The sequence below is a fragment of the Halichoerus grypus genome, chromosome 15 (genome assembly GCF_964656455.1).
Source record: "Halichoerus grypus chromosome 15, mHalGry1.hap1.1, whole genome shotgun sequence".
NCBI lineage: Eukaryota > Metazoa > Chordata > Mammalia > Carnivora > Phocidae > Halichoerus > Halichoerus grypus.
This window is the reverse complement of record NC_135726.1, coordinates 13,434,432-13,462,424: the sequence shown is the minus strand read 5'-3', so window position 1 is coordinate 13,462,424 and position 27,993 is coordinate 13,434,432. Positions and strand designations below refer to the sequence as shown.

General features: G+C 51.4%; 1 protein-coding gene across 1 annotated transcript; it reads right to left on the bottom strand.

Moving 5' to 3' along the window:
* Nucleotides 1-298: 298 nt before the first annotated feature.
* Nucleotides 299-27,993, bottom strand: CALB2 (calbindin 2). The gene is made up of 11 exons (XM_036074051.2): nt 27,825-27,993; nt 16,154-16,230; nt 13,316-13,405; nt 10,898-10,978; nt 7,279-7,335; nt 6,603-6,680; nt 6,052-6,107; nt 5,699-5,738; nt 5,376-5,429; nt 4,718-4,789; nt 299-974 (listed from the first exon to the last, which is right to left on the bottom strand). The coding sequence occupies exons 1-11, from the start codon at nt 27,916-27,918 to the stop codon at nt 858-860; spliced, it is 816 nt and encodes a 271-aa protein (XP_035929944.1). The 5' UTR covers nt 27,919-27,993; the 3' UTR covers nt 299-857.

The following is a 27,993-nucleotide window of genomic DNA, read 5'->3' as shown; positions in this document are numbered from 1 at the left end:
ACCTCAGGTCAACTGTTTAGCATAATACCTGGCGCTTAGTCAGCTTTCAGTGAAGGGATCACTGCTGTCATTATCTCGGAGGTGGAGAAACGAACATGGAGTAAAGAAAGGACAGGCTGATGGAGACAGGCCGGGAATGGCGAGGGAAAGCCGAGAGTACTGGGGTCCTACGTCTCTGCTTTTCGTGGTTACTCCCCAGTTGGGTGGTCCCATCGCCCACCCCCCCCCAAAGAATACGCTCCTTGTCAAGAAGAGCTGCTAACTGCAGAGAGAAGTCGACCACTTGACCAGAACTGGGTGAGCTTCCACGCAGAACGTTTCCACTTTATTGTCTGTAAACGCTTCTTTGGTAAACAAGGAGACAAGGAACCCACAGAGCAAAGGAGCACGCTGGGTCCAGAAGACAAAGGGCGGGCACCCTCCACGAACAGGGGCTCTGAGAAGACAGCTATGCCATTAGCGAGGTGGGGGTGGAACAGGGGAGAGGGGAGGGGAGTGGGAGGGAAGAGTCGGCTCGGTGGGACAGAGAAGCCTAGATCATACAGCGGAGGAGCTCATGCATCACAGCGAAGGGGGGCAGGGAAGCCCCGCCCATGCCCCGCCCACCGCCCACACGGGTGGTACCCTGCTGCGGGCAGAGCAGCATGCCGGGTCGGGTCAGGTCCGGGGAGGTTGGAGGGGGCTCCCGGAGGCCCGTCAGCAACCCACCCTCCATCTCTCCTTTCCTGCTCTGCAGGCTGGTGTGTGCAGGTGGCGGGGGCGGAGGAGGAGCGCTCACGATCTCGGGGTCCGGGGAGAAGTGGCAGGGCAGCGGGGGCAGGGTTTGGGGGAGGCGGAGAAACAGCCCCTGGCCCCCTTTACATGGGGGGCTCGCTGCAGAGGACAATCTCCAGGTCCTTGCGGTAGAGCTTCCCCGCTTCAGCCAAGGACATGACGCTCTTTCTGTAGGTGGTGAGCTGTTGGATATTCATTTCCTAGGAGACACAGGGAGAGAGTAAGAGCCCCTCACTGGATGGCTCCAGCGGAGCGTCCCATCTGCTCATTCACAAACACATCTGCCAGAACCTTTCTCTTCTCCCCATCCCAGCAACCATGGGCTTGGAGTCAGAAAGCCCTGCATTAAACCCTCTCTTACTGGCTGCATTGCTTTGGGGAAAGTATTCATCTTTTCTTTCAGCTCAGCTGCCTCATCTGTAAAATGGGTACATTAACAAGGTCTGCCTCACTGAGGTGTTAGGATGGTTAGCTGAGGGGATGAACTCGAACAATGCCTAGCACAGCCCCTGACACACGTGCCCTCCAAAATCGGCTAGTCCCTATCTCTGCATGACTTGTATCAAGTCCCCGGCTCCCTGGGCCTCCCGTACTCCTCATGGGTCCTTGCAGGTGAGGAAGAGAACACAGGGGAAGCTCCCTGGTCTTGCCTGCCCGCCCCAAGGACCATACTTTCCTCAACTTCACCCATTTAAAGAAGGAATCCTAACTCCTGCCTCCCCAGCAGCAAGGCTCGCCTGCCTACTTATTGTTCACTGGCTTCTGTGGCCCTTCAGGGGCCATGAGGACAGGTGACCCACAGACATATGGCCACTGTCTCATGTAAAATGGAGGCCAACATTAAACAGAACATCAGTACCTAATATGCCTTGTGTTGAATACATGCTTTACAATAATTGATTTGGATACAAATAACCAATAGGTCTGAAATACAGCAAAGCCATCCATCACTTATACTATCTTTTTGTCTCCCTTCCTCTCTCCCTTGCTCACACACTCCCTCCCTCCCCCGTTCCTTCCCTCCTCTCTTCTTGAAATTGTTGGCAGATCTTCCTTCCTTCCTTCCTCCCTTCCTCCCTCCCTCCCTCCCTCCCTTCCTTCCACCACCCCTTTCAGGGTGATGGTCTTTATCTCCTTTCAGCTAATGAAAAAACTGAAGCATAAAAACTATGGTATTTGTTAAAGGACTGGACCAACTCTACAGCCACAAATATCCTTAGTTTCCTGAGTCCCGAAGTCTATCTAATTCTTTGCCTGGCTCACCTGCCCTCAGTCACCTCTCTTTTTGGTGCTCAGAGGTCAGTCCTTTACTGTGTCTCAGGACATCCCCTCATGTTACTGATGCCGGGTTTTGTGCCACCACACACCCTGGAAGCACTATGTGAGCGTCGCTAGCTTTGGGGAGCATCTTCCCTGAAGTTGGGAAGTCCCTGGAAATATCACCTAGTTGTAATACTATCTACCATTCAAATTAAGAGCCAAGGAGGGGACCCCATATATCAACCCAGAGCTGGAGAACCACCCGCCCCGACTCAATGTGGAATCAAGAATCTTAGCAGCATGAAGGGAGAGGGCTGCTCACTTTCTATGTCTAGAAGTTCTGCTTGAAGCTGAGGAAGGCTTTACTGAGCTGCAGTGGCCTCAGGAGTGGTGAGAAATATTAAGGTTTGATCTCACCAGCCTGTCCCTCAGGAGCCTCAAACATGAATCTGCTCAGAATCCGTATCACAGACCTCGCACCATCCAAACGGCATGTGCATCTGCCATGGGGGTTCACAAAAAACGGCCGCTCACTTCCCAGCACGGGTGCTGCTGTCCCAGTCCCCTGGCTCCCTCTCCTGGTTCAGGCTCTCCATCCCCCGCGGCTACATCCTGAGCTTGGTACAGGTGGAAGACTCCCAGGTAAACAACTCTATTAATATCCTTGTTCTCCACCCTTCCGAGTTGCTTCCTAACCCCAACACCTGACTGTTTTTGTTTCCACATCTCGAGTGAACCTGTGTGGCCACAGGAGTTGTATTTCGTGGTAATTAGGAAAGAACCTAGGGGCGCCTGCGTGGCTCAGTTGGGTTAAGCCTCTGCCTTCAGCTCAGGTCATGATCCCGGGGGTTCTGGGATCGAGCCCAATGTCAGCTCATCAGGGAGTCTGCTTCTCCCTCTGCCCGTCCCCCCCGCCACCGCCCCGCTTGTGCTCTCTTTGTCTCTCTCTCACAAATAAAATCTTTAAAAAAAAAAAAAAAGAAAGAGCCTAGTTAGGTGATGAGCAGAAAATTCAGGTCACTCCCAAGATTTAATGCTTGCCTTCAGGGTCGAACAACCTCAGGTGTTGAGCAGGGCCATATGGAAAATAATGATACCTTGTTAATACAATTACAGTTAAAGATATTTTCCACTAAGATGCCCAACACTCCTTGGACACATTAAGGGCGCATAAATAATTTTCTCCTAGAGTTTGGTGCCAGGAAAGAGTCTGCTGAATTCAGATACCTGGTGAAGACCTTCTTCCTAAGAAGTATGTGCTTACTTGTAATTTATTTTCTGCCTCTGTCAAAAAGTACTTGTACGTAACAAAAAAAATAAATGCGGGATGAAAGAAATGAAGAATGATATTCAGGACAAAGATGAAGTGGTCAGAAAGCAAGCAGCTGGAAGGGGAGACAGACTCAGAGGCTGCAGTGAATTTTTTCCCCTGAAACTGAGCAGTAAATTTAGCTTGTGCCTGGCAGCCAAGGTGGTTAGACAATGCGAGGAAGTATGGAGTGTTCATCATCTCATTAAAGAAAACAGCAAAGCCATTTGCTCAGAGAAAGGCATTTTCCAGGAGGTGAAGGAAGGCGGCTGCAAAGACAGCAGTGGGCTCCTGGTCCCCCTGCCGCCCCCGACCCCGGCCCCCCCGACCCTGGCCTCCTGATGAGCCCGCCCATGCCTGCGGTCTATCCTGGAAGCAACGCCAACCAGGGAAAGTAATAGTTCGGTTCTCTGTCTTTTGCCTTTTCTTTGAGGGGAACAAATGCTTCCATGGCTCATCTTAGCCTCTTGCCCACCTCCAGACCCTGCATTTATTTTTTATTTTATTTTTTTTTAAGATTTTATCTGTTCATTTGAGAGAGAGAGAGGGAGAGAGCATGCATGCACAGGCTGGGGGGAGAGGCAGAGAGAAAGATCTTCACCCCCCACCGGCCCCTTCTTTCCCAAATCTCTCCTTTTAAAAAAAAATTTAAATTCAGTTAATTAACATATAACATATTATTAGTTTCGGAGGTTCTCCCAAATCTCTCCTTGTGGGAAAAGTCTTTTCTGGTGGCGGTCAGGCTCTCAGTGCCTCATCGTCGTATCACTCCAGAGAGCCAACAGGGGGAACACCCCTGAGGAGCTGTTGAGGTATGAACAGATAAAAGGTGGTGGACACAAACACTGGAATATTACTCGGCCTTAAAAAGGAAGGACGTCGGCATTGCTACAACATGGGTGAACCCGGAGGGCATTATGCTCAGCGAGGTAGGCCCGTCACAGAAAGACAAGCCCTGGATGCTGCCGTTTTGGAGGTGCCTAGAGCAGCTGGGGGCCGGGGGCCGGGGGAATGGAGAGTGGTTGTTTACTGGACGAAGAGTTTTGGTTTTGCAAGAGGAAGAGTGTTCTGGACGTCGTGGTGGTGATGGCTGCACAACAACGGGGATGTATTGAATATTGCTGAAGTGTACACTCAAAAAATGGTTAAGATGGTCAACTTTGTGCTAAGTGTATTTTACTGCAATTAAAAGAAACATCAACCAATCAACCAAGCATCCAACCAGAAACAAAACAACAGCCCCCAAACTGCGCTGCCTAGTTATGGGTGATCAGAGGAGAGCAAAATGCACCCCATGTTCCTTTCCCCCCTCCCTCAGGAGCCTCTCTCCTGCCCCAGGGCCACCTCCCTAGGCCTCGGGGCTCAGTTGCTTACCTTCTTGTTTTTCTCATACAGGTCCTTCAGGAGGGCATCCAGCTCATTCTCATCGATGTAGCCGCTGCCGTCCTGGTGGTGGGGAGCAGGGGCAGCACAGAGCTCTAGAATCAGGCCCCATCACCCCTGACCTGGCCTCCCGATTCCCCCAACTCATCCCAGGGAGCCTGCAGAGTCTGACCTTCCCTCTACTCTGTGCAGAAGGTGTTCACACCGTGCGGTGTTAAAATAACACCTAACTGCTGACTTCCCCAGCCGAGGCAGGAACGGGACACTTCAGGGCAAATGTGCGTCCCGGTATTTTTCATTTGCATTGAAAATATAAATGAGGTTCCAGAAGCATTTAGCTAACTCCCTAAGATGTCAGGATGAACACAGGGGCTATTTAAAGCTTACCCCCCATGCTTTGGTTATAAGGGAGACTATTGGAGTCACACAGGTCGGGGCAGCAAAGGAAGGGGTGATGGGCGGTAAGGGGGTCCTTTCCCTCCCAACTTCCTAGCAAAACACTTGGCTCCGATGTGAAATTATGAGCTGGCGGTAAGGGAGCAGTACTGAGCTCCTCCTTACTCCGAAGGACAAAGCGGAGCCATGTGGCTGGGGGCTCCCCTGCTGATGGGGCCCCTGCTTTTCCCTCCCACGCTGTCCTCCCTCTTACCTTGTCGTAAAATGTGAAGATCGCATTGAACTCCTCTGAGGTCAGCTTCATGCCCTGTAAGGCCCGAGGTATTAGAGAAGCAAAAGCCTGGGTGTGCGCGTGTGCCTGTGCATGCGCGTGCGTGTGTCTGTGCGTGCACATGTATGTGTGCGTGTATGCACGCGTGTACAAGTGAGCGAGCACGTGTGCCTGCGTGTGTGTGAGCGAGCGCGTGCACGCACGTGTGCGCACCTGTGTGCTGGAGGGCGGACAGGAGGGTGGCAGAGTGAAGTGCGTGGGGATGAGGGAAGGGAGGAAGTGAAGAAAAGCAGAGGCTCTTTTACCTGAAATTTAAGCAGGAAGTTTTCCTGTACAGGCAAGAGTCTGGAAAGGAAGTGTTAGAGCAGAGCTTAGGAGACAGGGCAGAGGCCAGGAAAACGGGGACGTGGGGGGGTGTGGAGGCGGCACCCGCAATTCTGGAAACCGTCTCTGAGCACGGAGGAACTTGTGGCAAGTTCTACAAGGAGGGAGGCGGACACACTGAGGTGCTGACACTCTCTCTAGCTTGGTCTTGAGCTTCATGACACCTGACCTGTCACTTTCCCCCCACCGACTGGTCTTCGAGCCAGGGAGGGTGGCAGGAACGGTCTGCAGAGGTCCTGGGAAAAGTGACCCTGGGGTGGGCTCAGGCACTTACCGGGACATCTCCGAGAGGCCCAGCTTGCCATCCCCGTTCAAGTCGAACATCCGTAGCTGTTGGGGACAGACAGAGGTGCCTGGGTGATTTGCTTTGACCTCTCCTGGGGGACCCTGACCTGCCATCCCCTTGTACTGAAGAGGAAGGGAGATGGGTGGGTGTGCTCTGCCCCCTCTGAGGTCACCTGGAGGCCAGAGACCAGCATGGTCTAAATGGGTCCCTGATCGTCTCTCCCTTTCTCGGGGCGAGGGCCCCAGAAGCATGGCCGGCCAGCAGCAAAGGCCCACCCTCTCCAAGCCCATCCTCTCCCAGAGCTGGGGAGGTTGTCATGGAAACAGATGCTCCCAGTCTCTCTTAGCTCAGTGAGGATCTCAGACAGAGGGGGTGTGGGGCCAGAGACCCAGCATCCCTTTTGTCAGCTGCCACTGGGAGTCACCTCACCGGGGCCTGAAGACTCAGCCAACAAAAGACCCTGGAGACCCAGAATCCCGCTGGCTTGGGGCCCCAGTCCTGTGCCTCTGGAGAGGGGAGGGACACTTTTGCCCACTCACTATGGTTTGGGTGTATTCTTGCAGCTTGGGTTCATCATATGGCCGGTTCGCCTTCTTCAGCAGGTCAGACAGAAATCCCTAGAATACAAAAGGTCTCTTCAGAGCTCCTGACTCAGTCAGCCCCTCCCTTGTACTTGTTCCTTCATTCAGTCAACATTGTTTTCCGAGGTCTACCATTTGTATGACTTACATCCCTCCTAATTCCCTAATCCCTAATGCTTGAGGAATGACTATGAAGGCCTGGAGGTAGCTCCTGGATACAACTTCAGCCCCTAAGAGAGGTGGTGGAAACTGGCTCTGGCATCTCAGAGAGCCCAGGACACAGGGCTAAGCAGTGCCTGGGGATCCCTAGTTCCAGAGGAATGGTGGGGTAGATGTATAGGCCAGGAGGCCAATCTGCTGGAATCGCCTTGAAGGTGCCTGTCCTGGGCACTGATGGGCGAAGGAGTGTAGTCCGGTCCAACTCCCTGGCCCTGCAGCTCCATGTTACTCATTCACATGGCCGTCCTGAACATGTCCACCGATTCGGAGCTGGGCTTAAGTGTTCCTGAGCAGACCATAAACCCATGTTCCTCACCCAACGTCTCCTCCCTCCCCGGGTTCCTTAAACCTACCACCGCTCTGGCCTCAGTCCTATTCTCTGTGCCTTCCATACCCTCCCCAAAGCCCATCCTACCTTGAGCTCGTTGGCTTCAATGTAGCCACTTCTGTCTGTGTCATACTTCCGCCAAGCCTGCAATGGGAACGCCAACCTATTTGCAAAGACCCGTCAACATCTATAGGCCTCCTTCCAATTCCCTTTAATGGACCAGGTTGGGTCTTGATGTTCAAGAATATTACCGGGGGATGGGGACATGGAGATGGTCTAGCCCAGTCCTTTCCATGTCACAGATGAAGAAATGGGGGCAAGTGTCTTGGCCCAGGTCACACAGAGAAGGAAAAAAAAAACTGCTGGGATGATGTCTCCCTACTCTAACTGGCCTGGGTCTCTTTTTGGATCATTTTGTAACTAGGGTTATGGTTTTCTTTTCTTTTTTTGGACAGGGTTATGGTTTTCTAAGGTGCTAGCCAAGCAACTTCTAGCACTAGGATCTGGTAGATCCGATTTTTGCTGTGGGTATACAGCATGTTCTTTTACTGCTCTGGAAGTTTCTCATTCTCTGAGTAGGGCCAGGGCCAAGGGTAAGAACCTTCTGGAAGGGGCAGACATAGGCTTTGGTTCCTCGTCACTGTACTCCCTCATCCATTCCTCCATCATGGTGCACGCGGCATCCACGTCTGAAGGGGAGCAGAATTGGTAGTGTTGTCAGCTTGTTTAGGCTATCCCAGGGCGACTCCCCATCTTTGTGATAAAAAGCGTTCCTTTCTCTATTTTTTTAAGGAAACCACCCCCCTCCCTGCTCAATCCAAAGGGCCCCATTTCCGCAGATCTTTGATCTATGTTGGTGCCTTTCAAGGCTTCTTCCATTGACTTTTCCTCTCTTGTCCCTCAGCTCCGAAGCGCACACTGCACACGGGTGATGCCTGGTTTACTGAGAATCAGCAAGCACTAATTATTTTGCCAAACTTGGATTCCCTGTGTCCCCTCCTTTCTCCATGTCATGTCTCCCTTTTATTGTCTGGAGGCTGAGTTTATAGATATCCGAGGATCTTTTTTCCATACCAGCAAGCAAGGCCATGTAATTCTCATGGGATTGTGGTGGCTCAGGAAATTTGGTAGTACTTTTTTTTTTTTTTTTTGGATCCTGATTTTTTAAAAAGTTATGAGACATGAGCAAATCCCAGCAAAAGGGTAGATGTATACCATAGACAACTTGGATAAATGGTATTTGATCAGGGGACTGTCTTTTCTCTGGGGGAAAAATGCATTGGTTCCATCCAAATATTCCTTCCTGTGCCCAGAAAACCTGCCCTTGAGAAAGTACTAATATGTGCAGATTTACAAATATGACTTCACCAATGAACTGCATGTACTTAGTGCCTTAGAATTTAGTTCATCTGAGTCTTGACTGGGAAAAAAGGCAGATACACCCTAAGTTGCCTAAAAGGAGGGTAACCTGGGTGTGCCTGGGTGGCTCAGTTGGTTGAGCATCTGCCTTTGGCTCAGGTCATGATCCCAGGGTCTTGGGATCGAGTCCTGCATTGGGCTCCATGCTCAGCGGGGAGTCTGCTTCTCTCTCTCCCTCTACTGCACCCCCTGCTTGTGTTCCCTCTCTCTCTCTCTCTGACAAATAAATAAAATCTTTTTTTTTAAAAAAAGGAGGGTAACCTGAAGGGACCCCAGTCCACTCAGAGCAAAGCATCGCTTTGCTTTTTGCTTTTCTTTTGGGAGAGATCCTCCCAGCGGGTCTGACCTCCCTTCCTCCCTGGCCCCGCCCCCACCCCCCAGACACTCCCTGCTCACTTCTCTTCCCGCCAGCACTTTGTGCTTCTCCATCAGTGGGTCATTCTCTTCCCATTCAAGGAAAAGAGTTCAAGGGACCTGGGCTTTGTGAAATCTCAAAGAAATCCTGAGGCATCGCTAAAATTAGAAATTACAATGTTGTGCTTAGCAGTGGGACGGAGCTAGCCTTTCAGGGAGGCACAGGGACCAATTCATGTTTCCAGCTGATAAAAATGGAACAAATGGCCAACCCCAGGGGGGTGGTGCTGTGGGATGGTGGGGTCTCGGGAAACTCGGTTGGGGGTGTTGGCTCAGCAGTTATACTGTAGACGAAAGGATAAAGACAGATAAGAATATGGAATCATGTCAACGACACAGAGAGAAACCACTAATGACTTTGAGAGAGGGGGACAGAGACAGAGAAAGGTATTTTTTGCTTCTCTTTAAGCATTTCCAGCCCCCCCCCCAACCGCAAACTATTGTCATCCCCATTTTCCAGATCAGAGGTGGGATAGAGGCCAATTTTTGGCTGCCTCCCTGCCCATCAGGGAGGGAGCCATCAGGCATAACGCTCCCTTTTCTACAGACAGAAAAATCGACTCTCACAAAAGCAGTACTCTGACAAGGAGATGCAGACCTTCCTCACACCCCCTGCCACCCCCGCAAGACAGGCAAGAGAAGGACTAAGAACAGAATCCAGAATGTCAATGACCAGCTTATGGAATCTTGCCATCTTGAAAAGCCTGGAGAAAATCCTTTAAAGCACCATAAAATTAAATCCATATCTGATGCTTAGGCAAGCTGCCGCTTAAAAAATGACTTTTCTGCCCTGAGAATCAGTTCTTTCTAACCAACTTTCTACCCATGTAGGGAACTCCATGCCATGTGGGTTTCTGGGCTAACTCTCTATTAGTTTTAGGCAGTAAATCACGGAGAGGGGATTACCGGTGTCTGGACATGGATTTAACATGAGGAATGGCAACTCAAGTCAAGTTGAAGGCCAGTCATTATCAGAGCAGACAGTGTGTGGGGGGTATCGGTTAAGTTTCCCTCCGAGGGAAACATATATTGAACAGCGAGGGTGCAGAGTCCAGAAAAATACCAAGAAATAATTGGTACTTTGCTGGGTATCAGGATTAGTCATGTATTTGGTTGAGTCATATGGAATTTCCAATTTTTATAAATCAAAAATGGTCAAATATTAGTGATTTCACATGGTTTCATCTATCGGTTGAATATTACTAAAAAAAATACGTGAGTTTGGATGGTCTGTTTCACTTGAGGATTTCAAAGAATGTCTGTTGCACAGATCTATTTTAAAGGGGGGCACTGATGTGTAGACCACAGTTAAGAATCAGAACTGGAAGATACTGCAAACTGGAATCCCCCCGCCCCCCGCCCCCTGCCCGAGCTTTTTCAGCTTTGGGATGGCACATAAATCCATGCTCCCCACACATGCTCCTTGGAGCCCTGACTTCAAGGGACACTAATGTTATTGAGAACACAGTACGTGAGATCTGGAAGCCAAATGACGTGAAACAGATCTCTTCACTGCAGGATTTCTCAGAGACTGTAAGATGCAAATGTCCATGACCAATTCCCAAAGGGGAGGTAAGTGTGTACATGGCATCTGCCAAATGTACTTGCCCACATTTACTTCTCACTGTATCCTGCACGCTTTGACGTGCACATATCATTTGGGGATCTTGCTGAAATGTAGATTTCTGCGTGGGTCAGGGACTCTGCGTTTCTCACACGCACTCAGGTGATGGTGATGCTGATGGCATTGGTCCAGGGACCATGCTCTGAGTTGTGGGGTTCTAAGGGGTTTAGCATCGCCCAGGGGACCACTCCCAGGCATTGGGGTGGGCCTGGCTCTGAACATGGGAGAAAGGCAGCGCCTTGGCCTCACCTCCATAAACTCGGTGCTGGAGCCCACGTGCTGCCTAAAGCACAGAAGGAAGTTCTCCTCCGTTGGCAGGATCTGCGCCAGCTGTGGGGGCCAGAGAGCGACAGAGACGTTAGAGGGCCTGCCAGGGAGCAGAGCAGACTTTCCTGGAGGGAGGATGGTGAATGGCCAGCGGCGAGGTAGCGTGGGAGCTGCATTTTGCTTTTCTTCCTGAGAACAGCCCTTCAAAAGGGAAGAAGGATGTTCTGAGAAGTGTATCTGGGTCGCCCCACATCTTAGGTGTGAGCAGCCTGAGGGACAGACAGTGGTGCCACTTTAAAAAATGCAAGTATCCCGTCTTCAAAAGAATACTTAAAGATGATTCCATCTATATAAAATTCTAAAAAATGCAAACTAATCTGAGATGGGTGGTTGCTTGGGATTTTTAACGGCGATGGAAATGCTGTATCTTGATCGCGGTGGTAATTACATGGCTGTGCACAACGTCTAAACTCCCAGAACTTGGCTCTTCCAATCAATGCAGCTTATTGTACGTAAATTATCCCTCAACAAATCTGATTTTTTAGACAATGCAAAAATACCCTAGTTCAGCAAACACGGCTGGCTGTCCCGGACATACTTTGCTCCCAGCTTCCTTGGTCACAGGCAAATCCTGATAGGTCTGAGTCAGCTAAATGTGCCAATCCTGTTTCCCTTGCCAGGGATTGGCTTATGAGCAGGCATGTGACCTAGTTCTGGCCAATGAGATGTGAGGGGAGGTCTGCTAAAAGTACTCCTGGGAAAGGTTTCCTTGCTCCCAAGGACGGGCCAAATGAGATGGATCCTTCCTGCATCTGAACATGGGTGCATCCGGATGTGATGGCTGAAGCAGTAGCCCAGCCTGAGGATGAAGCTATTTTGGGGGGCAGAGAGCTGCGGAGAAGCAGGGCTGGGGGCCTGGCCTCCTTCATCTGGAGCCAACCCTTCCCATGGCTCGTCTCATTAGGAGCCTCTCATGGTTTAAGCCAGGAGTAGGTAAACAATGGGCCATGAGCCAAATCCGGCCCAATGCCTGTTTCTGTAAATGAACTTGTCTTGGAACGTGGCCATGCCCATTCATTTACATACTGTCTATGGCTGCTTTTGTGTCGCAGTGGCAGAGTTGAAAGAATTGTGACAGAAACTATATGGCCTCCAAATCCTAAAACATTTACCATCATCTGGATCTTTCCAGAAAAGAGTCTGGTGACCCCTGGTTTAAGCCCATTTGAGTCAGGATTTTCTGAGACTTGCAGCTTAGACATCTATGCTCTTGGTGCCCTTCCCAGGTCCCCCCTTAGCTAGGCTGGTGGGCCATCTCTCACGCCATGAAGGACACCTGCTAATGGCTCAGAGCTGCCCCCTGCAGCAGAGCTGCCCTCCAACAAACCACCGCTGCCCCAGCCCCGCCACCTCCCTGACCTGGAGGGGGCAGCCTGTATCCTACGACTGACTGAACTGGGGGTACAAAGGACCACCCCATCCCTTGCCCCAAGGTGAGACCAACTCTGGTTGGTCTCTCTCTCAGTCTCTGCTTCCGGGGCACTGCCCTGAGGCAGCATCCCACCCAATCCACCCTGGGAGGAGCTATGCCCTCATCCCTGTGCTGCCACCATTATGCCTGAGCCCTGGACCACACATCACAAACTGATGGCCACAGGTGTTTCGTTAGGCGGGCACACACATGCCTATGTACTGTGTGTGTGTGTGTGTGTGTGTGTGCATAAGTTGTTTAATTAAACAAGGAAGCCATTAAATGGAGGTGGGCTTAATGCCTTAGTAGCCTCTGTGAGCAAACCCAAACTGAAACCGAACAGCCGACAAGGTGCTCCCAAATAATGCAGCCACTTAAGCTCTAGCCAATCAAATGATTTCCTTGCTCTGCTCCCCCCTCTTCTCTATGAGAATCTTTCCCCAGCTACTGCTGGTGGAGTGTTCCTAGCCACCTCTGGTTTGGCACTGCCCCATTCAATCAATTTTTGCTCAAATACACTCTTTAAATTTTTAATATGCCTCTATTTCTGTTTTAGCAATGATATGTGCTATATATGTAAATTAGATGTTTAAAAATTAATTAAGTAATTAAAACTGTTGCCTTCGGATGCCTTTCGGCGGGGCACGAACTCTCTTGTTCTCCAGCTGTCGTGCTCCTTCCTCTCCTAAGCTGGGATCCTCACCCATTTGCAGTAGCTGCTGGGACCGTGAGAGCACGTCTTAGACCTGTCTTAGGCCAATGTTTGTTGCTTCTTTCCTCGTGAGGCACAGAAAAAGTCCCGCCTGTTCTCATTGATCAGCCTAAGTGCTGGAGGTGGCGTGGGGGCTTCCAGACCACCCCCCATTTAGAGGCCCAGAAGGACACCTGTGCTTGGCGGAGTAGCTCTTAGCCAGGACGGTAGGACTCACCTCAGCCATTTCGATTTTGCCGTCCGAGTTCTTGTCATACTTCTGCATGAACTCCTTCATCTTCTCCCCAAAGTTGTCACTCTTTGACATCTGAGGAAAGACAGAGGGGGGCTGACTGGGCCGCCGGGCCCCATGGGAACCACGGATCTCTCACCTGCTTGGTGTGGTAGTGGCGCGAATCATTCTGTGCCCCAAATCTGCAGGCACGGAACCAGGCCGGGCCAATGCTCTGAGTGGTCAGGGCTGCACTCTTCTCCTTCCCAAGATCCCTCCAAGCCCAAGCGATCTCTCCTTTGAGGCTCGGTCACATGAGGACATATACCCCACCCCCATGCAATTCATACAATCAAACATGCCCTCTGCCTTTGAGACAGGATTAAACCACAGCTGTATCAGAAGGACGAGGACTTATTCCCATCACTCAGATTTGAGAACTGAGGCCCCAACATTTTACCAAGGCAACTTCTCATACAAGCCAACTTATTCCACAAGGAATATACCAGCACTACCCTAGAGCAAGGTAAATCGCACATTTTCTTCTCTCAGGTCTAAAGGCAATTCATGACATTTTTCACCCTGATTTTATGCCAGGAGGAAGGTGAGGAGAAAGTCTTCATAAAGCTGAGGGGTAATTTCAATTATCCTTTAGATTATTGTGACTACTCCAAAGACAGACAACTTCAAAATCTCCTTTAGCCCATCACTGCCTACCTTAAATATAAGGCTCTCCAAAATTCTCCAATCTTAGCCTGTTTTGGGTGCTGCTGAATAATTCTGTGCATTAACGGGCTCTTCCTCATCCCTCACCAATGGTCACTCTGCTTGAGCAGCTGAGGCCTCTTCTTGACTTCTCTGATGACTTCTGGGTGGGTTGGGGGCTTCCTCGGATTGGGCCCAGGAGAATTCTACCCATTCTGGTTAGTCTTTTCTGTATACCCTTCTACTGCTTTCTACCTGGGAACCGGCTTTAATTTGCCACGATTTATTCATCAGTATTTATTGCCTTACATTTACAAGTCTGCACAGAATGTTCCTAGGCCCCTATCACAGATGGGGTCAGCCGGTTTAGCTTTCACAGCAGCCCCAGTGAGGTGAGTCGCCTGTCCCTTCTACACTTCAATGCAGGCTGAAATGAAGGGTCTTCTCCCGAGGTGACCAGCTGGTGTAGCTAGAATTGGAACTCGTGGTGCCTGCTTCCAAGGCCAATATTCCTTCTGCCCTATAACAGCTGCTCTGAACACCAGTCCCGGATGGTGTCAGTTGAGATGGTTGTTGACAGACTTGAGAGTCACCCCTGAAGCCATCTGAGGAAGGGAGTGACTAAGATTTCAGACTAGAAGCACTTCATCAAAACCCATTCCTCCGCCTACCCCAGGATCCCAGAATCAGTTTTGAAGCCTGGGTTTTCTGTGATGCAGGCTTCTTTTTTTTTTTTTTAAGTTTTTACTTGACACAGAGAGAGAGGGAACACAAGCAGCGGGAGCAGGAGAGGGAGAAGCAGGCTTCCCGCGGAGCAGGGAGCCCGATGCGGGGCTCGATCCCAGGACCCTGGGATCACGACCTGAGCCAAAGGCAGACGCCCAACAACTGAGCCACCCAGGTGCCCCGATGCAGGCTTCTTTATCCTAGTAATGCGGGGTCATAGGGGAAGAGTTGATAAACAAACCCATGAATCATCACCATCGCCTAAGCCCATGGACGGACCTCCCCTCGCTGGGGCACTCTGCTGCGCTCTGGACCAGGAGCTTACCGGTGGATTTGTGACTCACCTCCCAAACTGCCCCATGAAGACTTGCAAAGAAGCAGCAGACTGGCCAGCAGACATGCAGCTGGGGAGAGTGGGAAGACCCCCAAAGGACCAGCGGGAGCTGGGGGTGGTAATGGGTCTGACTGTGTATCTTTGAGAACTAGACGTGGGAATCCCAATAAACTAGCTCCAATTACCCCAGCTTTTCAGTATTTCAGACAGTCCTCCCAAGGCTTTAGTGAATTTAATAGTGCCAGCTCATGACTACAGGCCCCACAGTGACCCTGCCATGAAGGGGCAGGGACGTGATTTGGAGTCGCTTCAGGCAGGCTGAGAAAGGCAGTCTGACACCACCACAAATGAGGCCAGTCCGTACTATGTGGTTCAGATGCTGGTTTGGAGCAATCCTGTGTTCATCTAGGTCCTTGCTGAGGATTCCAGATTCTGTTAGTCTAGAACAGTAGTTCTCTGGTGGGGATTATTCTGTGCCCCCCACAGGGGACATTTGGTGATTTCTCGAGACATTTTTGATTGTCACAACTTGGAGGGGATGCTCCTGGCATCTCATGGGGAGTCCCAGTGATGCTGTTATGTATCCTACAATGCACAGGACAGCCCCCCCACGACGAAGAATTATCCAGCCCTGTCAGTAGTGCCGAGGCTGAAAACCTTCAGTCTAGAATAAAGACACTTCAAACCCCTGAGGCATACAATTGAGTCAGGACCCCCCCTGAGAATCTTAGATAGGCTCTGGACTATTCCTTAGGGCAAAAAAAAAAAAAAAAAAAAGCTTTTATACACATATACACAGACACAAAGCTTTGCAGTTTTGGGAGGGTTCAGTAACCCCTGGTATCCATTCATGAACACCCCTCAATCCCAGACATCCAAAGATATTGCAGGAAGGTTCTCTTTTTAAGGGATTATTCCAACTGAAAAAATCCTTACAAATAAAAGAAAAACTTGGAAGGTCAAGACCAGAGATGTCAGGCTCGCTTAGGAGATGCATAACTTGGGGACAGACAATGCTGACCAAAGCCGCCATCAGGATGATAGAAAAATCAAACAATGGGACAGAGTACTGGGCTTACCATGCCAGAGCCTTTTCTTGCCTTCTCCAGCTCTTGGAAAAAGTTTTCTAGCTCTTTACCTTCAATGTACCCATTTCCTGTGAAGAAAGCAAAGAAAAAAAAAAAAAGCAATTGACCTCAGAGCTGAATAGTAAGACTGATGGGGGGTTGGTGAGGGGATGGGGAAGTCAGGGGCTTCATGGAGAACTCCTCCCTGGTCAACAAGCAGGTGTCTGGGTTGGCCTCGGACCGTGCAGCGTTAGGGACGCAGATCCTGCTCTCAACTGTACAGCTGCAAGATTAGTAACCGTGTGTCTTTGAGGTATACTTTCAGTAGTCAGAGAACGCTGGGAGGGACGGCATCTGGGCCAAGCTGGTAGAAGTGGGCCGAGCCGAACTGTCTGCAACTGGCTGGGCAAGCAGCAGGAGTGAGAATCCACCAGGCGACAACAGGTCATCAGCATCTGGGCTTGTCAGCAGGTGGCAGGCCCTGGTCACAGGAGTGAATGAGGCCCGAGACAGAATTTGGGTCTCTGGAGTGGGAGGGTATACTGAGTTGAAGAGTGACCCCCTCACCCCCCCAAACCCATGCCCACCTAGAATCTCAGAATGTGACCTCACTTGGAAATAGGGTAATTATAATTAGTTAAGATGAGGCCATGGTAGATTAGGGTAGACCCTAATCCAATGACTTGTGTCCTTATAGGAAGGCCATGTGGAGACACAGAGAGACACACAGGGAAGAAGACTATGTAAAGACAGGGACCAAGACTGGAGTGATGTATCTCCAAGCTAAGGAGTGCCATGCTTCGCTGGCAACCACTAGGAGCTCGGAGAGAGGCACGGAAGGACTGTCCCCGAGAGCCTCCAGAAGGAAGCATGCTGCCCACACCTTAGTTTTGGACTTCCAGCCTCCAGAACGGTAAGAGAAAAAAACCTCTGTTGTTTTAAGCCACCCGGTTGGTGGTACTTTGTTACAGCAGCTCTGGGGAGCTAGAAAAGAAAGAAAGGCGGAGTGTCTGTCCTTTGGGCTGGGGCCACCCGAGAGCGTCGGTCACCAGGATTATGCAGAGGGGAGGCGATCCGCTGCAGGGCCATGAAGAGAGGAGGCCGTGAGGTTTGTGGACACAGAGTAAAACCCTGTTCTGCTCACTCACCGCCTGTAGGACTTTGGAAAAGTCATTTAACCCGTGTCAGCTGCAAAGTGAGTTTTGACACTTGTGTGTAGAGCCCACCAAGCCCCCCATTATGAGGGGACTGTCCATGTGGCTCTTATTCCAGTTCAGTGACCAGAATCTGAGGAAAAGATGGAACGAGTCGGGGTGAAAAGTGCAAAGATCAGGACCGGGCCCCAAGGTCAGCGCCTGACTTTGAAGAGCACATAAGTGGTGAGAGGCCCTTTAGGTTCTCAAGTCTTGAACCCAGAAGGCCTAGAGACTGGGTGAGCTGAGCCCATGGCCAAGGTCACTAGTCCCTGCTGTGATCGAGAGGAGGCATTTCTGGGTGGGAAATCAGACAGGCTGAAGACAGTGCTCCCCACACTCCCCCAAACTGCAATCTCCTGGGATCGTTAAAAAAAAAAATGGATGTCTGGCTCCCACCCCCAGACATGCTGATGTAATTGGTTTGGGGTGTGAACTAAGCATCATGATTTTTTTTTTTGTAAAGCTCCCCAGGTGATTTCCATGTGCAGCAAGTTAGGAAACCACTGGCCTAAAGTTTCAAATCTGATGTAAAACGATTGAGCAAGGTTCCTATAAAGCATAGTCAATCACCTGGTAGCTTTCTTCAAGGGCAGATGGAATTTCAAACGAAACAAAGAAAATAAAAAAGGAGTATTTATCCTGGCCCTTGGGGGTGGGATGGGGTGGGGTGGGGGTGGGGGTTCTTCCCACCCTCTCCCCTGCCGGCATCCCCTGAGAATTTTCAATTCCCAATAAATAACCGTGGAGGCGCCCCCTAGTGGAGAAGATGCTACAATAAACATGCATGGAGGATCCCGGGAGATAAATGATGTAGTTTTGTCTGCAGGGAAAAGATGTGATTGTATTTAGGGGGTGAGGGAAGGGGACTTGAGCTCCCTTTTTTCCCCTGGCATAGAGTGGTCATCGTTCTTGGGACAGTTGGAATTTCACGAGCGTGTGTCTAATGGCCCATGAGGCCGGCTGGAGAGGGGGCGTGAGAGGCAAGGCCAAGGGTTTTCTAGGCAAAAGGCAGTCTAGCTGCTGATGCCTCCGAGTTGAAGGAACAAGTACTTTTTCTCTTCCTCATCAGTCTCTGCAGTGATCTGGAAGGATGGGTTTCAGCTCTGACCGGCACGCCTCACCATCCTGAGAGCCGGCCCTGCTATGGAGGGGGGTGCGGGCGGGTTACCCACACTTCTTGCATAAGTACCCACACCCACTTCTTGTTCTGCCTCTATTACTCACTGGTTTGCTCTGGGATGCCACCTCTCCAGACCTGTTTCCTCACCTATAAAACGGATAATGACAGTGCCTTCCTCCTACGTTTGGCAGTGAAGACCCCCATGGGGGTAAAAACACATGGAACGTGCTGGCCCACAGTAAGCCTCCAAAATGCCAGTGGTCATTACCACCACGGCTGGTGTTTCTGCCAGCTGCCCAGGCTGGGGAACACCTTGATCTTGGGCCACTTGCTTTAGGCCGAGGAGATTTGGGGTGCAGGAAGAGGCCAAAGCAGGTGCGGCCAGCGCTGAGCCATGTCCCATTGAGCAATATGAATGGGAAGAAGAAAAGTACAGGGGCGGCGCCTGGGTGGCTCAGTTGGTTAAGCCACTGCCTTCAGCTCAGGTCATGATCCTGGAGTCCCGGGATCGAGTCCCGCATCGGGCTCCCTGCTCAGCGGGGAGCCTGCTTCGCCCTCTGACCCTCCCCCCCTCATGCTCTCTCTCTCTATCTCATTCTCTCTCTCAAATAAATAAATAAAATCTTTAAAAAAAAAAAAAAGAAAAGTACAGGGGCAACTGGGTGGCTCAGTCGTTAAGCGTCTGCCTTCGGCTCAGGTCATGGTCCCAGGGTCCTGGGATTGGGCCCCGCGTCGGGCTCCCTGCTCAGCAGGAAGCCTGCTTCTCCCTCTCCCACTCTCCCTGCTTGTGTTCCCTCTCTCGCTGTCTCTGTCTCTCTGTCAAATAAATAAAATCTTAAAAAAAAAAAAGTAAGAAAAGTACAGACCTGTGGGACCCACTTTTTCCTTGAGGTTTCTCTGAAACTTACAAAGAATAAATGTACTTATGTTTATTCTTGTTCTGGAAAGGTTTTACGGTGGTTTAATAACCTCCAGAACCAGTCAGCCAGTGCCTTGCCCAGCAGGAGACATGGACACTTGTGAACATCAGGATACAACACTTTTAATTTTTCAAAGCATATTTGCTTCTTTCTTTGCTTCAGGAGATAATTTGAAACCTCACTATGTGTAAGGCCCTGTGTAGGTTGCCATGGTGGGGGGGTATGACAATGTGCAAGATCGAGCTCCCGTCTTCCAAGTTGTCACACTCCTTCCAGACACACAGGATCATAACAGGGCAGAATAGAATCCTCTTCTTGTGACAAAGAAACTTGAGGCACAGAGAAGGTAAGCAATCTGTTCAGGGACACACAGCAAGGCAGGACCAGAACTGGAGTATCCTAATTCCTGATCTAGGTTTTATTCATTCATTCACTCATTCATTCATTCATTCAATATTTCTTGAGCACCCACTTTGTGCCTGCTGTGTGCTAGGCACCAGGTGTGTAAAAGTGAGCTAGACGGGGTCTGCCAGGATGGGGCTTATGTTCTAATGGGGTGGGGATGGGGCAGGGGCAGACAAACAGCAAGGAAAAGGAAAGATGATGTAACAGAACGGAGACGGGCTGCCAGGGCTACTTGATGGGGAGGGCAGGGAAGGCCTCTCTGAGAAGCCCCAGCTACTGGGCAGAGGAAGAGAAAGGGAAGAATAACAGTGGAGGCAGCGGGGAGGAGCCAGGAGAGTGCCACGGTAGAGGTCCCCTCCCCGAACCCACCTTGCACAGCCTGAGCAACCTTCTAGGAATCCCACCACCACTTCCTCTCCGTGCCCCCAACAAAGAGAGAAAAGGTGGCTCAATTCAACAAACCTATACTGTTGCAAGTAAACAACAGTTTGACTTTGTCCCCGGTGGTCAGGGAGCTATAGACAAGTCCTAGATATGGGCTTATTCCCCAGGAGCATTCATGGTCTAGTGGGGCAAAGCAGCCAAACAAGAACTACCAGGATCTACCAGCTGAAGGCGGAGGGAGAGGGGCAGAGATCGGATAGGGAGGCAGGGGCTGCAGGGCCCAGAAGGGGCAACCTCCTCACTGGGGAGAAAGGCCTTTGCCACTTGGTCTCCCTCAGGGCAACCCCCATCCACCCCCGCAGGCAGCTGCTATCCCCGTCCGGGGTGGAGGATGGGTTGACCTACATCCTTCCAGGGCAGACTTCAGCACAAGACAAATGGATTGCTTTTTCTAGACCCTTGTATCAGGGCTTTGGGGTGACTGGCCACCAAGCAAATCTGTGGACGGGCATTGATAAGAATGTGGTTACCATAGCAACCGCCACTCCTTACCTTCCTATCAAACCACATCCTGAGAACATTAGGAAGAGGGGGCTGGGTGGGAGTCAGGGGCCCTGCATCTTCCTTTATTGTACTCTTGCTACTATTCTTTACCACCACTGTGCCTCAGTTTCCCCCAGTTGAAACTGAGACAACAGTACTTGGGGGCGCCTGGGTGGTTCAGCTGAGTGTCTGATTTTGGCTCAGGTCAGGATCTCAGGGTCCTCCGATCGAGCACCTTGTCTAGCTCCTTCTTCCTGCTCAGTGGGAAGTCTCCTTATCCCTCTCCCTCTGCTCCTCCCCCACCCCTCGTGCCTGTGCGCATACGCGCGCGCTCTCTCTCTCTCTCTCTCTCTCTCTCTCTCTCTCGGATACCCAAAAAAATCTTAAAAAAAAAGAAAGTGAGACAACACTTCTTTACAATTAAGCTGATCACAGACACCTGGAAAGCCTTGACCAAAGGATGCTCTGCCCCCCGTTGGAAAGAGGCCTACTTGTTTCTCACTGAGATTCGTGTGTACAGATTTTTCTAAGAGCTGAACAGGTAAGAGAAACCTGAGTAAGAGGTATAATTCTGCCACCAGCTCTGTGTCCATGTGACGTCGAGCAAGTCAATCTCTCTGAGCCTCCATTTCTTGATCTCTAAAATGGGTATAACTGTTTATGCCCTTTCTGCTTTATAGAGCTGTTGTGAGAGTCACACAAGGTATTGTTGCGAGAGCATTCTGGAAAATGTAAAATCTCACATGAATGGAAAGCATCATTTTTTAACCTCTGTCCTCTGAACCAGTCCATGGCTTTAAACTCCTCAGCTCATTGTAGAGAGTACTGGTTTTCAGGCCAGGCTGTCTATTAGAGTCACCTGGGAAGCTTTTAAAACAATACCATTGTCTGGGCCTCGCCCCTAAAGCTTCTGATTTAATTGATGGGGTGGGGACTTCTTGTAGGCCTGTTTTCAAAGCTCTCTTGGTGATTCTAACGTGCAGTCGGGGTTAAGGACCTTTTTATGGTGAGTCTCAAGTGTTAAGGGATGCAAGAATTACCTGGGGATCTTATTAAAGTGGAGAGTCTAATTTAGCAGGTCTGGAGGATAAGGGCTTGCTGTTGCAAGTGGGGTCTGTGGAACAACAGCATTGGAATTACCTGGGAGCTTGTTAGAAGTGCAGAATCCCAGACCTTACCCAAGAACTCCTGAGGCAGAAGCGCTGGGAGTGAGACCCCGAAATTTGTGTTTTCACAAGGCCTCCTACACATTCAAGTTTGAGAACTATGGGCCTAGCCTCAGCAGCACCCATCAGTCCGTGTTGCCCCGAGGCACAGGTTAGAGAAATCCAGGACAGGAGATGCCAAGTTTCAGACTTGCTCATTAAGAAAGTGTTCCTGAGACCAAGCCACCTGGTTGTCTATCCGGAGTTCAGATTTATGGAAAGGCAAATAGCCCTCTACCCTCGAAGCCTGAGCACCCTTCAGGACAGTCAAACCCCACCCGCTGGGGCCAGAAATTGGCTTCCTCCAATTCCGCCCTGATATTAATATTACTTTCTGGGGTGCGCACCATTTACAAGGAGTGCCCCCCTCCCTACCTCATCTGCTCTCATCGCAGGACCCAGCCAGGTAAGCAGACAGGTGAGGATGCTGGAGAGGAGGAGTTTGAGGGGGAAAGAGATTAGTCACAGCCTACAGCGTGTGTACTGTTCATGCCGGGGACGACCTCCGCCCACACCTGCATTTGTCGTGGCTTCTCTGTCGGTCAGATGGGCGCACGTACACACACGCGCGCACACGTACACACGCACGTGCACGCACACACGCGCGCGCACACGTACACACGCACGCGCACTCCTGCACACTCTTCTCCGAGTGGCTTCCAGGGCTGAAAAAACAGAACGTTCAGATCTGACTTTTAGTCTGTGTTTCTGGGCCATGCTGCTTCTGGAACAGTGGTTCTGGAGCCGGGCTGGGTCCTCTGAGCCTGTGGACATCTGGCAGCCGAACGCTGGGCCGGTTCCCAGGCTTGGGGGAGGCCAGAAGGCTAGGGCAGATTGGACAGCAGAGAGCCCAGGAGGAGTGGGGGGAGGGCCAGGCGAGGCCAGAGGGCCCAGATGGGCCCAGCTGCGCCAAGGAGGGCATGGCACGCCACGGGCCCGGACAGCTGCCAGGAGAGGCACTATTTTCGAAGAGCTTCACACCCGCTCTAGTTCGGGCTCTCCAGGTGTTGGAAGAGATTTCCCTGAAGGGTCTTCTTAGCCCTGGAAACCTCCCTCAGGGCTTCAGCCAGGACAGCCACTTAAGTCTGGAGGGGAATAACCATGGTGAGCAGGCAGGGACGCAGGCTCCCTGGGCTGGTGGCTGCCCCTGGCGAGGCGGGCTCAAGCTGTCTTGTTTGTGAAAACTTGTCCCGGGCTGCCTCCCTGGGGAGCCCCAGCTCCTCACAGACACAGCGCCTCCCTGGCTGGTGCAATCATCCCCAGGGGCATGCTGCGGGGCCCAGGGCGCCCACAGAGGCCACCAGCGCAGGGCCACCCAGCACGCTGCAGACACACCAAAGGGCACTGTTAGCAAAGGATTTGGGGGTTTAGGGGTGAAAGCGGAGTGAGGGACTGATTCCTAGGGCTTACCCTGGGTGGGACAGGAGGCTGCTCTCAAAGAACCCCACATCCTGCCATCACGACCCCCAAGCCCATCCCTTGCTGTCCCAGATGAGACACACAGACCCCACAGAGATCGGCGGACAGGGTTAAAAGACAGCTCTGACCTCGGCTCCCCATACCAGATCCCTCTGACTTTCTTGTGCCAAGAAGTGATGGTTTTTAGGAGTCCTATAATCATTTTAGGAATAGCACAGTAATACTACCTTGTACATGTTATAGTGTTTGTGTAAATACTTAATATATACCAGGTATTCTGGAACCGTGTTTGGGCAAGTCTTTTTTTTTACTGTTCCAAGAGCCTCCACTTAGTATCCCAGTGCAAGCTGCCCAGACCTCTCTCCACCTTGGAGAAGCCCTATGGCTTCGCTCTCCTCCCCTCTCCCTGCAGGCACACTTGGCTGTGAAGCTCTGGGAGGCCTGCCTGGGTGCTCGGGTCTAACGGGTGTTGGTGGTGCATGGCTTGGGGGGACGCTTCTGTTATTACCATCGGGGGTAGGAGGACAGCAGAGGGAAGACAGGGCAGGGCCTTCCTGTCAATAATTTTCAAAGGCCTCGGGGCCCCCACGGATGGGGAACAAGACTCACTCCCTGCAAGAGGCTTTGAGAACCCCCCGCGTCACCAGGGCCATCTGGAGGCAGGCAAATGCCCAGAAGTCTGGGCAGATTCCCACACCTGCAGATATATATCTTTTTACATCTTTACTGTCTTGCAGATTCACCCAAGAAACATAAGCTCTTATAAAATTTTCAAACACTCTGGAAATTAACTTCGTTAAAGCAAATGCCTTTTAATTTTTACCTCATCCCCTCTGTAGAGAGAACCACCATTTTCTATTCCCTATAACATGTGTTATCTTTCAAATATCTTCCAGCATATGCGCTTCGTGAATAATGAAAATGCGTTCATACAGTAAGTGTCCTGCTACCATTCAAAAAATCTTAATAGTACATCTTGGACATTTTCCCACGTCAATGGAAAAGCTCCACCTCACTCTGCTTGGTTGCATAATATTCCCCTGTAGAGATTGGTATAATTCATTTTTCTCCTCCCTGGTGAAGCACATTTCCCTTCAAATTTTCAGTATTCCCAAGAATTCGGTAATAGATGCCTTTGTTCATCTAACTTTTTGCACACGTAAGGGTATATCTATGTCAGAGAGATTCTGGGGGTGAGTGGCATTCCCTGTTTGGATCCAGGTGTCTGCTGGTCTCTGGGAGAGAACCCATCTTGTCCCTTTGATTTCAGTGGTTTCTCAAGGCTAAGGTGTTTTTCCCTTTTGAGCCACACCTTGGCTCTCCATGGAAATTCCTACTGGTCATCAGTGGAACAGGAACCTGGTGGCCCGTCTGATCAGAACCACATGGACAGGCGAGTGTGGGCTCCGAGCTGGGCATCCCGTAGCTGCTTGGATCTTGCAGAGTGAGGACATTCCTGACAAAGAAGTGACCAGGCTACACTGGACAGGGACTCAGACATGGAGGGCCATGTAAGGGTCACTCTGAGCATGGAGGTGGTATGTGGGTCAGAGCGTGGGCTTGGCTACTGTCTTCTCTACCTCTGCCTTTGAGAGATGACATCTGAACCCTCCCAGATGCGTCACGCTGAGGGAGCATCCAGGGATGGAACAGGGCACTAGGAGATAGGATTCCTGGGTGCGCCCCCCCCCACTTTGCCGTGTGATCTTGTGAAAAGAACTTTCCCTCTTTGAGTCCCAGTTTCTCTCTCTCCAAACACCCACTCCTTCCTTTTTCCACAAGACTGATGAGGATTTTGAAAAGAATCTAACTCTTAGGGCAAAGTCACCGGAATGATGCTTCCTCCTGGTTAGGAACAGGCTGAGTTAGGGTCAGAGCCCCCCGCCCCATCTCCACTCGCTTTGGCATCCAGCTTCTCCTAGGGTTGCCTTGTCTTTGTTTCCTAGAGGGTCCAGGAGGAGTGGGGCAGTGGCTCCCTCCCCCAGGGGCTGTGCCTAACTGGGCTCCAGGGACCTGGAGGGCTGCAAAGGGGAGTCCTCCCAGAGTTCTTTAAGTTTGTAAGCGGCAGGGGGACTCTGTAGCAGGAAAAAGACCCCATGATGAACACAGAAGCCAGAGTTAGTAAGGGGGAGGCCCAGATAGGGCAGGGAGTGCCTCAGGGGAGAGGGGTGAGCTCCCCAGCAGCCTTTGGGTGTGCGGGAGGGCTTGGGTAGGGAAGTTACAGAGCAAGGCAGTCCACGGCCTAATTCTGGATCCTTCAGTAGAACCCCAGTTTGGCTGTATCCTCATTTTCCTAAATCACCTCTGTGCCATCTCTGGCACTGTGAGCCCCTTTGTCTTCTTTCTCTGTTAGGTCTGGGGCTCCTCCTTGGGGCCTCTTTGAGGCAGTGGCCAGAGAGGGCAATGGGGTGTCTGGTAGACAAGGAACCAAGAAGCAAGCACGGAGCTCCCCTTTCACATGGGAGCAGGAGGGAGCCAGAGGCTTTGCGGGTGTTTGTTGGACTCACTCATCTGGTGCTAACTTAGCTTTGCTCCAGCCAACAAAAGGACCCCTTTCTGAGATTAAAGGAATGGCTCATCACCTCCGAGGCTGGGGTTGGTAGAGGCTCTTCTGTGGACAAGTGGGAGGGAAACTGGTACCTATCGTCATGGAAAAACCCCTCTTCCAACCCAAACGCACGTCCCCAAACCAGGGAATAAACACTGGCCAGGAACCAGCCCCACTACTACCTTGCTATATTACAGCCTCAGAGAACTCGCCCCTCATGCCTCTGTCCTCATCTGCACAAGGAGCACCTTGCCCAGCAGCCTCACAGGGACTCCAGAAGGTGCGATTGTGTTTGGAACAGTTTGAGGTCTCAGATAAATGTAAGGGTTTGCATGATTATTGAGAGTGCTATTGGTTGTCCCCACGAGGATGGGGGGAAGTAGAAACTATGGAGTCCTCTGTTTATTATAGCTGACTCATCTGGCAGGAGGCTGGTTATACCTTGGCCACTTGGTAACTTTCCTTCAATCATGCAAGTCTCTGGTGCAGATAAACTGGCAGAAGCATCCTTAGGGAATGTGCACGTCATCTGGAATACTAAGAGGCTGCGCCTTACAGCCCTTTCCCCCAAGGCACTTTTATGGCACAAGCTGGGGATTGGAAGTACAACCCCTCTTTGTCCCCATTTTACAGATTTAACAATCTATCCACCTCCTTCAGTAATTCACAGGCAGATCACTGTCCCAACCTGGGTATTACCTGCCTGGTCCTCTGCCTGGCTCGCAACCCAGCTTTCTCAGGTGGCTCCAAGGGAACAAAACTTGACTCATTAACTTTACTGGGCGTTAACCCTTGCCTCTCCAAGCACTGTGGGCAGAGGGCCTCTGTTGAGCTACCTGCATGCCCTGCGGAGGTGAGGAAAGGAGGAGGGAAGAATTAAGGGAGGCACCCCTGATCCTCCCTCTGGTTCCCATCCCCCTCACTGTCACTCCCAGGATTAACACCCGACGCCACCACCCTGCCAGTGGTCTGAGATGCCTGAACATTTGGGATGCCCATCCCAGCCAGGACCTCAGAGAAGGGAATCGATCACTTAGTTTTTTTGGAGGGGTGGAGAAAACGTCTCTAGCGATATCAGAAGCTCCTAAAGGGGGGCCTCCCTTTATGCCTGAGTCAGACCATCATAGACTCTTGGAATGCCAGCCCTGGGAGACACCTCCTAAGGTCATTCAGTCAGGCCCTCGATTTTTGGGTGAGTCAGTGTCTTCGTAGGCATTTAGGATTGTGCCTCCCTCCACCCAGAGATGTCACCCAAAGCACCCAGGACTATCACCATGAGGGAATATGTCAGGCTGGTCCCACAACCCGGCCCCCACCACACCCAATGCTGCTGTGGAGGGGACCCATTTGCCCAGGGAGGATGGGAAATGGGCAAAGGAAGCCCAAGGGATGTTCAGGGCCCCGAGGTCACTCTCCACTCCCGCTCCCAGCCAATTCGTCTGGGGAAGCCCAGGCTTTCCCTTCAGTATCCCGCAGCTCGCCCCAATCTCCAGGACAGTGTGGGGGGGGGCGGACTAAGCTGGTATTAAACAAAAGGAGAACCCCAAGAAAGAAGCGAGTGGGCTTTTGAGACCTGTGGCTGCAGCAGCTGAAGGCAGGCCATTACCTTGAAGAGAAAGGCAGGGAAGATAAGATGGCAGGGGGAGTCATGGGGAGCCTTGCCCGCCCAGGCCTCCTCTCTGGGAAAGCTCCCACTTGCCCAGAATGAGGCTGCAAAAGCTGGTGGGCTCTCTGCCGTCTATGTCAGAGAAGAAAAGTTGCTGACAGTTGTCACCTGAGCAGCGCGGGTGTCTCCCAAACTCCAGACCCCGACCTCAGCAGGCTTTGGGGCCCAAACACCCCCTGGGGCAAACATACGCCTGCCCACATCAGCGCTGTCCCCTTCCCCTCCACCGCAGGTTCCCTGGGGGCGAACGGGCGCAGAAGTTGAGAGATCTACTGACCGTCTGCGTCAAAGTGCTTCCAGATTTCCAGGAACTGGGACGCCGTCAGCTCGGCCAGGTGCAGGTAAGGGGGCTGCTGCTGCGGGCTAGCCATGGCGAGCGGCTCGGAGACCTCAGGCGCACAACGTTGTCCCTGCGCCGGGCTCCGCTCCCGCACTCGGCCAGGTCC